This window comes from Petromyzon marinus, chromosome 28 (assembly GCF_048934315.1).
Source record: "Petromyzon marinus isolate PM22_M1 ecotype Great Lakes invasive population chromosome 28, UKy_Petmar_22M1.pri1.0, whole genome shotgun sequence".
NCBI lineage: Eukaryota > Metazoa > Chordata > Hyperoartia > Petromyzontiformes > Petromyzontidae > Petromyzon > Petromyzon marinus.
In genome coordinates, this window is record NC_133694.1 from 8,309,451 (window position 1) to 8,320,404 (window position 10,954).

At 45.4% G+C, this 10,954-nt stretch overlaps 1 protein-coding gene across 1 annotated transcript; it reads left to right on the forward strand.

Annotated features, from left to right (window-relative positions):
* The first annotated feature begins 433 nt into the window (after positions 1-433).
* LOC116946991 (neutral phospholipase A2 3-like) lies at positions 434-10,462 on the forward strand. Its single transcript, XM_032962316.2, has 4 exons — positions 434-1,324; positions 6,441-6,609; positions 7,031-7,137; positions 8,028-10,462. Exons 1-4 carry the CDS (start codon positions 1,276-1,278, stop codon positions 8,168-8,170), a joined length of 468 nt encoding a protein of 155 aa, XP_032818207.1. The 5' UTR covers positions 434-1,275; the 3' UTR covers positions 8,171-10,462.
* The last annotated feature ends 492 nt before the right edge of the window (positions 10,463-10,954 follow it).

Below are 10,954 nucleotides of genomic sequence, written 5' to 3' on the forward strand. Positions count from 1 at the left end.
GGGCGAATATGTAATTCCATCAATGTTAGTTATCTCAGCCACACAAACAGGCATATGAAAGAGGCAACTACGTCTCCTTCATAGTCTGTCTCTCCACATAAAACTAAGGAAAACAATGTATATTTTTCACAGTCATCAGTGGATAATATTAGCTGCATTGATTCAACACAAGTAACACTCTGGTCCGAGCTCACGTTTAAATTTACACGGATGTACAAAGAGGTATATTGTTTATAGTTCACGCCACTTAAATCCATCACCACTACACGACTAATAAAATCATGCCTTCCAGAAAAGTCTCAATTTAGCATTCATAAGTCGCCATCTACAGTTCAGTAGATGCAATACAATGCATTTGGGTTTCTGCTCATAGACTTAGAGCGGCGATAATTCACTGTGTAACAGAAAACTAATTCCTGGGTAGTAAGTGTTATTTTCTAATTGCTTATGCTTCAAAAGTACAGAACATGGCTATTAATTCCCACAAACTTTTGCTTTTGTGACCAGGACACAAAAATAAAGTTAATAACACACTCCATTAATAATAATAAAAATGAAGACCGCTTGTGTTGCGATCAAAACGTCGTGATATTTTTCTTATATTTTTTTTCTATCTACGTGACTTTACCGAAAGACTCAAAGGATAGGTAATTATTTATCAATGATCCCTGCCCTCCCTGAAGGAGGTGGGAGGGCAGAAAGGTGTTATTTTCCGGAACTCTACCCCGGATATATCGCACGGAGTAAAACCCTGAGCAGAGTCTATTCACTGCAACGCGTGGCATTTAAAGATCGAACACCGCCGACTTCAATGACCAACGAGCGAAGCGAAGGGCTGCGATGATGACTCTTTCCTCCAGGGGGCAAACCTCTGCATTGCTGCCGACACCGAAGCCACGGAACGGGCAACAAACACAAACACGTTTGAAGCGACCGTTCGCAAACCTTTGTTCGTGTACCCGGCCACGATTCTGTATTTTTTTTTTAGCACAAACTGCAAAACAAAAAAAACGTGTGTAGGGCAGCAGGCCAGGCAGGGTTGATACTGCCAGCAAGCATAACATCACGCGGACACGCGTGCCACACGCTAGCGCGGCAATTTGTGATAATAGACACGGGAGCTGTTGCAATTGCAGATTGGGCAACTGAGCAAAGCTAGCGGGAGAGCTTATAACAAACAGTAGCAGCAGCGGCGGCAGCGGCATCTCTCCATCAGGGTTATCTGGTTTAATCGGGGCTGTCCGCGCCAATAGATCTCCCCAGGAATCAGCAAGCATGTCCGTGTGGCTCAATGCGCTACTGCTTGCCTTCATATTCACCCAAGGTAGAGTACGCCGTCTCCGATGGGCCGATGCGATGATGTTCGCCGTGGTGCTGTTGGGTTTCATAGGGATTGGCGGTGGCAACGATGTCTCTTGTGATAGTGATGGCGAGGCCTGTATTGGTTATGTTTTTATATACAGTATCAGTGTTATTGTTGCTGTGTGGGGATATTTAATTTTGATGAATGTATTAATTTTGAATAACACTGCAGCTGTGTATATATTAAAAATATATATGGTTATTGTCGATGTGTCCTTGTCGATGCGCATGTTAAGGAATATTTTACCATGTGATTAATTACATGGTGATATAATACAATTATACTCATTTCATGTTTGTTTATTGCAATATAGATAATGTTAATATGATAACTGTTGATTTAAAGCTTTCGTGACTGCAGGGATTCATATTCTTGGTTCTTTCGGTAAAGTCACGTAGAAGGGAAACAATAAAATAATAAAAATATAAAGCAATAAAATTCTCACGACGTTTCGACTGCAACACAAGCAATCATCATCAGGTGTGAAAACCACAACAAGAAAATTTAAAAAAGTGGCGGTTATTTTTAACGTTAGCACCACGGAGAGCGATTTGGCAGTTTGTTCAGATGGACGAGTCCATCTATGTTCGGAAAAGAGGAGGGGGGAGACGAAAAATAATGGATGCGGTCTGAAAGCCACCTTAAGCGTGATCAATCAATTAAGACCCGAAATGGTTTATCAAATCCTTCCAATGATTGCTAAGCCAGAATCCATCTTCTCGGTTGAAATTGTCTCTGTATTTGTACAGTATATATGGATAGCCTCATGAACGAATCTCTCATGATAGCCAGATGGTTTTCAGATAACCTCTGTCTTGGAGAAGTCAATGTCATGTGAGCCTACTGAATTATAACAGTGATCTGCCACGGCCGAGGTGTTGGTCCTACCGTGTTTTAGGTCTGCTTTGTGTTCACGGATGCGGTCCGAGACATGTCGTTTGGTTTCTCCAATGTAACTACTACCACAGAGGCAACTTAGTTTGTAGACACCAGGGTACTGTATGTCCGGAATCATATATTTTACAGACGGAACCAGATCACGGATTTTATGTAATGTGTTGAAACGGACCTGGATCTTGTGTTTATTCAATATTTTGGAGATATTTTTTGTGATCCCTGCAATGTAGGGTAAAGTGATGGTTTTGAATGGCTCCTGAAGAGGGTCCTTCTTCATGGTTGAAGTGATAGCTTTGCGGATTGTGTAGTCAGAGTAACCATTAGCCTTAAGAGCTTGGTGTACGTGCTTGAGTTCACTGGCTATGTGTTCCTGGTCGGATATGCATTGGGCTCTATGGTGCAGAGTCTTGATGAGGGAATTTTTCTGGGATGGATGGTGGTGGGATCCGGGTTCAGGTAAGCATCCGTATGGGTAGCTTTCCTGTAGACAGAGTGGCTCATTGAACCATCAGGTCTCTTTTTTTATTAGGACATCCAAAAAAGGCAGCTTGCCATCTTTTTCGACTTCCATGGTAAATCTGATGGCTGGGTGTATGGAATTGATGTGGTCAGATGACAAAAGTGTCATCCACGTACCTCTTCCATAAGGTTGGGCGCAGAGTGGCAGTCTGGATGGCGTCAGTCTCAAATTTATCATGAAAATGTTGGCTACAACCGGAGATAGGGGGGAGCCCATTGGGGTGCCCTCAGTTTGTTTTTAGAACCATTCCAAGTGAAGTATGTATTGGTTAAGCAGTGTCTCACCAGGGGGGTACCTCAGTGTTTAGTCCTTGATGAACCAAGTCTTCAATGATTGCGATGGTGTCAGGTACAGGAACTTTGGTGAATAAGGAAACTACATCAAAACTGACAAGCAGGTCGTCTGGGGACAGGGAAATACCCGTGATTGTCGATACCAGGTGAGTAGAATTTTGTACCGCAGAAGTGGTTTTTCCAGTGAATGGCCGCAGGATTTCAGACAGAAAACGAGCCAGTTTGTAGGTGGGGGAGTTGATAGTAGAGACGATGGGACGAAGGGGTGTATCTTCTTTATGTATTTTTGTAAGCCGTATAATCTTGGTGGCCTGGCAGCAGAAGGTTTCAACGAGAACTGTTTGGTTTGATCAATTAATGCGGTTGAATCAGAAATGATTTTGTTGGTTTGTATGACGAGGCTGTTGGTGGGATCTCTTTTTATTTTTATATAGCTGCCATCGTTGAGTAATTCTTGAATTTTGTTGTTATATTCTATTATTATTTTATTGTTTCCCTTCTACGTGACTTTACCGAAAGAACCAAGAATATGATAACTGTTAGAACATTCAGTACCGTATACGTATTGGCTTATGGACACAATATTAATATTACACATGATACCACTTTAAAATTATTGGCCTCTTTCTCTATTGGCAGCCACGAAGACATCGACGGAAATTCCACATTCATATGGCAGGGGCCAGTATATGGAATCGACAGCTAACGTTCCAGAGAATGTTACTACTGATTCCAATCACCCCAAAGGGATGATGGTTTAGGCTGACCGGTGTCACTGATATATTTTACTCCAGTATTTTATTTTGTATCATGCATTACATCAATGGGTATCTCGAGTGTAGAAAATCAAGTTGTTGATATTACCTATGTTAGTGTGGTTACTTATTATTAGTTATATTGTATATTTCCCCTTGTCTCTTAACGCTTGTTAATTTATTTCCATATGTTTTCATACAATACTTTGATATTTTAGAGGCATGCATGTTTATTAGCTAATTTTAAAACATTGCCATCCGTATCTCTGACATTTCTCGATTCTATCACAACCGCATTACAAACACTGCCATTTCATTGCAGCTTTGAGCTTCTCCAGACACACACACATCAGGTTTAAGATCCATCAACGTTTACACCTATCAACATTTCCAATGCTGAAATGTAAACAGTCGTACATCGCACTTTTTGTGACTGTATTCGTAATGCTGATCGGCCGGTGCTCTACGACTTTCCCGTGGTAGAAATGTGAGAGATGGCAGTTGCTCAAGGAGCCCTACATGAAGCTGCGGATTGACCGTGGTTGGTAACGACGATGATACAATGAGGGGTTTTGTCATTTCAGCAATTCCAACGTTGTGGCCCACGGTTTGCTGTCAATTGTTCGCTGCCAATTGCGGATTTCAGTTTTTTTTTTTTTAAACCACGTACTGTACAATCATATTTGAAGTGGCTCGTTAACTTGAATTGGTAAAAGTGGAATATTGCGTCGTTTATGGAGCAAGTGCGGAAACGATTGGGCGCATAATTATACATTATTACGTGAATTAGAAGCGGTCAAGATCGGCTGTTCAAACTATACAATTAACAAAATTGCTTTCGAAGGGAGCATGTTTACACGTGCCATTTATGTCAGCGATTGCCAGGGCAATGGGCAATTTGTACGGTTTCATTGAAGTTTAAGATGGTTTCAATAAAAAAAAACACAGCCATTAAGTAATTATCCTCACAATAACGCCGCTCTCTGAGTTGCCCGCCTACCGTGCCCACGTGGATTGTTATCCACACACCGATGGAAAATGACCTGTCTGAAAACACCTTTTGGTGATTTGAAAAGTCTCACCAGAATAGAGCAGATATCAAAGGACGTCAAAGCATCTTCTTGTCCAAACAATAACGAGACTATGTGTGTCCCCTTTTGGTGGCCCTGAGCCGAAACTAAAACAAAAACGAAACTATTGTATTTACCAGGCAAAGCCCACTGAGCTATTTGCTCTTCTTCAGAGGTGACCTGGCCACAACTGATCGAAGTGGCCTTATTATACGTGGGAATTTATGGTTGCCAAATAATCTAAACCACATTCCAAAGCTAGGGCCTTTCTCTGGATCAGAGAAAGTGTTACTTTTCGTCAACATCTGTAGGGATGATGGAAAAATAAACGCAGCACACTTGTCGAGAACACTGCCTTTAATTAAAAAGTATGTAATTGACGATATTTCAGCAAAATTGCCCTTCTTTAGTATATATAGAGGCCAGACTCTACCTGTGTGGCATGTGCTTTTAAGGGCCATTTCACGAAACGTCACCTGTTATATACTTTTTCTTTTGAAGGCAGTGCTATTGACGAATGTGTGTGTTTTTTTGTTATCTGTGCTTGTGGACCACTGCCACCACCAGTTTCACCAAATCAGTTGTTTAAACTGGAGGGACGATGGGCTGTGTGCCAACCCCTGGCCAGAATTTGAACGGACAACATTAAGGCCATGATAAAGTAGTGTAATTTAATGGCCATTGTTTCTGGCAATTGTCAACTGCAATTGCTGCTGCATCATGTTCTATTGTGTCAAACAAAATAGCTGCCTGAATTTAGACAAACCTGCATGCTGCTCCCTCTAGGGGGGCCACGAGGATGACAACTTCCCAAAGAAAATCACAAACATCACATGATTTCCCAAGGTTGTGCGCTCTGTCGGACCAGTCATTGTTCATCACTTTTCAACAAACTCCGTTTTCATTGGCTGCATTCAACTCGGTCATCCTTTAACATTGCCAGGTTGTCGCAGCTGTTCGCAGTCAACGCATTTCCAGTGTCAATTGCTGGCGATTGCCCTAAAATTGCCTTTCACAAATATACTTAATCTACCAACCGTTGCCTCCAATTTAACACGTAGGCTTTCACGATCAATATCATCCACAATAAAGGTTTTTGGGTTAGATCGCGTAAAATTGACGTTGCCTCCAAATTGTCTGAATCAAAGTCGTGGGATTATACATTGAAATTATTGCCCCATCCTTGTCCACTCATGTCTATTTGCAGACCGGCTGCTGGGTCTAAAACGAAACGATAAAAAAAATATTTGTTTTGTTTTTACCAGGTAAGGCCCATAGCCACAAATGATAGCTCAACAAAGTGGCCCCGATCATGTGGAAATCTATAGCAGGCACAGGGACAGCTGCCACTGGGGGTGGTGGGTGGGTGAGTGGGTGCCTTTTAAAGCAAAGCGTGGCTAGACGCCACGGCATCGTCGTCATCACGTTTCGGGGCTCGTGTCCTTTCCGAGGGAGCAGCTACGGGATTGAGACTGGGGCTGCCTACCCAGGAGCCTCCCAGAAGTTAACCACGCGGTTGTGATCCGCTCTCACCCCTCTCAGCTGGCGGGTACTCGTCACACGCGGTGTCGCCCGCGAAGGAGAGGCGGAACATTCTGCAGTTCGGGCGTCTGATCGAGTGTGTGGTGGGCATATACCCTCTGGAGTACAATGGCTATGGCTGCTATTGTGGAATGGGAGGCCACGGACGTCCGGTAGACAAGACAGACTGGTAGGTTGTGTGTGTTACTCTCTATACTTTCCTTCCTGCAAGTTATTTCAAAGGCATGTTGGTGCCATACAATACTTTATTTTTTATTTTACCAGGTATGGCCCACTGAGCTATATAGCTCTTTTTAAGAAGCAACCTGGCCACGATAACCCAACGGAGTGGCTTGTCACGTGGACATTTATAGCAGCCACGTAATCTGAACGTGTTTCTAAATGTGGAGGGAAAACCCGAAGGACCCGGAGAAAAATCCACGAGACCACTGGGAGAGAGACACAGGCAAACTCCAAATATATAACAAGGGTCAGGGTCGGGATCGAATGTATACTGTCACGTAGGTTTTGGCGGTTGTGCTGTATAACCCCAAAAACCCATCGGAGATTTAAATGAATGTCTTTAAAATATCGTGTATTTTTATTACCAGGTGCTGTCATGCCCACGACTGCTGTTATGGGAAGGCGATCAAAGCCGGCTGCAATCCGTACATGAAATACTACAACTACGAGTGCAACAGCATGCAGGCCACGTGCAGTGAGTTTATATAATAACAATAATAAGTACATTTTGTATTTGCCATTCTTGCAGTGTAAGCGCTATCGTGAAGGGCGCTATGTTTCACAGACGGATACGGTTTTTGCCAGCAAGGGGAAAAATGCGTAGAAATGTGTGTGAATATTCTGTAAATACGGTGTAAATGTTGAAATCTGGCCGTGACGCCTTGCACACACATGCCCCGCGACACCCCATTTTCAAACGAAGTCACGGGATCTCCCGAGGTCCGCCGTGCAGTTGGTGGCGTTGCAGTGTTGTGTGGGTTCACACTCCACCCGCCACCCCCGCGGTGCCTCGTACAGCGACGGACACTCGCCCCGAACGGCGAAAGCTCTGCAACGAGAGGCACCCCCCACACCACCATCGCCTCCAGCGTTCGGGGTGAAGTGCGTTTCACCGAAGGATAGCGAGCGGCAATCCGGTGGTCACCTGGGTTTATTTTATTTCTTTGAAAATCTAGATCGAAACTTGTTTCTTTAGAACCTGCTTTTTGCGTTTAGCTTATTGTCCTTCCCCCGCACCATCGATTTAGCACGGTCAGCTACGTACGGCACGAAAGAAGTTCAAGATGCACCTCCTTCCAGTGCACCTCCGATTTAGCACGGTCGGCTACGTGCGGTGCGAAATAAGTTCAACGTACATCCGCGCACACATACCATAAATCACACGGGGGGGGGGGGGGGAGGGGGGGGGGGTGGGGCGAGGTGTATCGATCGAGTGCCAAGCCCAAATCGATCTGCGAACCGACACGAGCAGAGTGTCATCGATACGCTTCGCATGAAGCCTTGGTGGGGAAAGGTGAGGAGCCGACATGCGATGATGATGATGATGATGAATGTCAACCCACTCGCTTTCTCGCCCCCAAACAGGTGAGCAGAACGACGACTGCGCCAAGCTGGTCTGCGGGTGCGACCTGCAGGCGGCCCAGTGCTTCCGCTCGGCTCAGTTCGACAACAACTTCGTGGCCTGGCCCAACGAGGAATGCTACGGAGCCACCCCGGCTTGCCCTTAAGCCGAGGTGGACTCAATTGAGACGTTTTACTACACGGTTTGTATTGCTCTTAGTACCGTTTTGCAGTTTACTTAAGGGGCCGTCCATAAATGACGTCACGCACCTGGGGGGGGAGGGGGGGGGGGCAGACATTTGTGACGATGTGTGACGAGGCGGGGGGCGGGGGGGGGGGTTGAGAAATGTGACGTCACATCAAAATGCGCAACTTTAAATAAATATAGACTACACGTTTTACTTAATGAAATCGACTCTTTAATAAATGTTTTCTCCTACAACATCAGAGTGCAGCGCCACATTAAATACGCACTACAATGACAATAGTTTAAAGCGATTTGAAGCATGTTTTATTGTCAAAATGGAAATATCGTTTTTGGGGGGAGGGGGGGGCAGATCTTTGTGACGTCATTAGGGGGGGTCTGACTTTTTGTGACGCCGTGTGACGAGAGAGGGGGGGGGCGGGGTCAAAAATCGTCCAAAATCGCGTGACGTCATTTATGGACGGCCTCGAAGCCAACTGCAAGCGTTAGCCTCGAGGTGAACTGAAATGAAACGTTTTACTACACGGTATGTATTGCTCTTCGTATGGTATTACTGTTTGCTTAAGGAACAATATTATTAATATTTTTTGTCGCGCGGTAACGATGTGGAACCACACACGCCAGTGGAGCAGCGAGCGTTCGTCAACGGCGACGTGGGTTTTATTTTTGTGTGCGGTTGTGCGGCTGTGCGGTTGTGCGGTTGTGCGGTTGTGCGGTTGTGCGGTTGTGCGGCTGTGCGGTTGTGCGGCTGTGCGGTTGTGCGGCTGTGCGGTTGTGCGGTTGTGCGGCTGTGCGGTTGTGCGGTTGTGCGGATGTGCGGCTGTGTGGCTGTGCGGCTGTGCGGCTGTGCTTCCTCGACGTGGTTGCGGGTTGTACGGCGCGAAGTTCGGCACCCGTTGACGATCCGCTTGTACGTGCTGCGAGCTCATTCTTCTTCAAGATTGGATTTTTTGTTGTCGGTGTTGGAGCTAAACGTCAGACGTCGTGCCGAACGGCGCGCAAGTGCAACCCGAAAACGCATCGAAGAGTTGGCGGGGGGGGGGGGGGGTCTGAACGTTGCCTCTGGAGCAAGTTTTGCCACCTGCGTTCAACCGTTATCGCCTGGCAAAGAACGAATGACTTTTCACAGTTGTGTGAGCCCAGTTTTGGAATTCAGGGAATTATGACTGCAGGGGAAAAAAAAAATACTCGTCGGCATAGCCGGCCTGCATTATTATAGTCGGATGTGAATTAAACTTCATTCAGCTGAACGTTATTTACAAACCAAAATGTAATAGTCAACTTATGTTTCAGTACCTGCCACCGTTTGAAATTCAACACCCACAAGGCAGATCGTAGCGTTCATGTGAGCACCGCGTGTTGAGAAAGCCTCCTCGCGCGTGCTTCATAAAACCGAATTAAGTTAGCACGTGAGTTTAAAATTGGCAGCAGCTGCCAGCTTGCACGATTTAGACTTTTCATTTGAATCTGCCTCCTGTTAAAAGTTGTTTATTTCCTCCTAAGTCTAATTTAAACCTATCCCATAATGCTTTTCACTAGTCAAAGAAAAAATGTTGAGAGTACGATTGTCAACATAAAATCTGCATGCTGCTCCACGTGTTCTTCATAAAAGTATCAATTAACAATCTTGACTTAAAGCATGCGTGACTGCAGGAATTCATATTCTTTGGGTCTTTCGGTAAAGTCACGTAGATAGGTTCAAAGAAAATACGTGACTTTACCGAAAGACCCAAAGAATATCAATGAACAGTTTAACCTTTCTTGATTTGAAGCTTTCGTGACTGCAGGAATCCATACTCTTTGGTTCTTTCGGTAAAGTCACGCAGGTAGAAAATAAAAGAAATCACGACGTTTCGGACGCTTGTGTTGCGCCCGAAACGTCGTGATTTGTTTTATTTTTAGTTTAATCTTTCTCTAATTTCCGATCAACACGACTCCATTCCATGTTCATAGTGTAACCCATTCCAGGCATTAGCATATTCGCAACATGATCATGCGTCACGTCAACTGGTGCTGTACACATACACTCACATTTAGGTACACTTTAAAAAACTCGAATTGATGACCATGTCACGTGCGTATGAACTGAGCATCGTCTCATCATCGTTGCAGTGGATAAGCAATGTCCGAAATGAAAGTGCTGACATTAAGACCGCGACCTCCACGGTGTGTTTTAACGCGGTGAAAAGCAGAACGCAAGCGTGCGTCTGCATTGGTGGATGCTTTCTTGTTCAATAAAAAACTTTGGCTTTGATACAGTTGCATTGAGTCTTCTTGCTCAAGCACACATGAGGATGAATGTCTCCTGTTTAGCCTGATAGACTAGGCCAGTGCTCCTAACGGGCACGTACGTGTATCCAGGTCGGCACAGGGCACGTGGGCGGTGTGGCCACAATCATGGTTCGCTCCCATGAGCATCACCCATTGTTGATATTCGTACACGATAACACAGCACGGGGCGGGGAGCGGTGGCGCAGTGGTTAGCACACTGCGCTATGAACGCGAACCCCCTAGTTCGATTCCCCGGCCACGTCTAACACCAGCGGCGGCTGATATCTCAACTGGTCCCCGCGTTCCACCTGCCACCACCAACCTGTACTGACCAGCCTGGTGAAGTATGGTCAAACATTCACCATGACACGGCATAGGGGGTGGGTGGGGGGGGGGGGGTGGGGACCTTAAGCAGTGGATTCACAAATCAATTTACGTTCGGTGAACCTATGGGAAGCCCAAGGCCCCCCGGTTC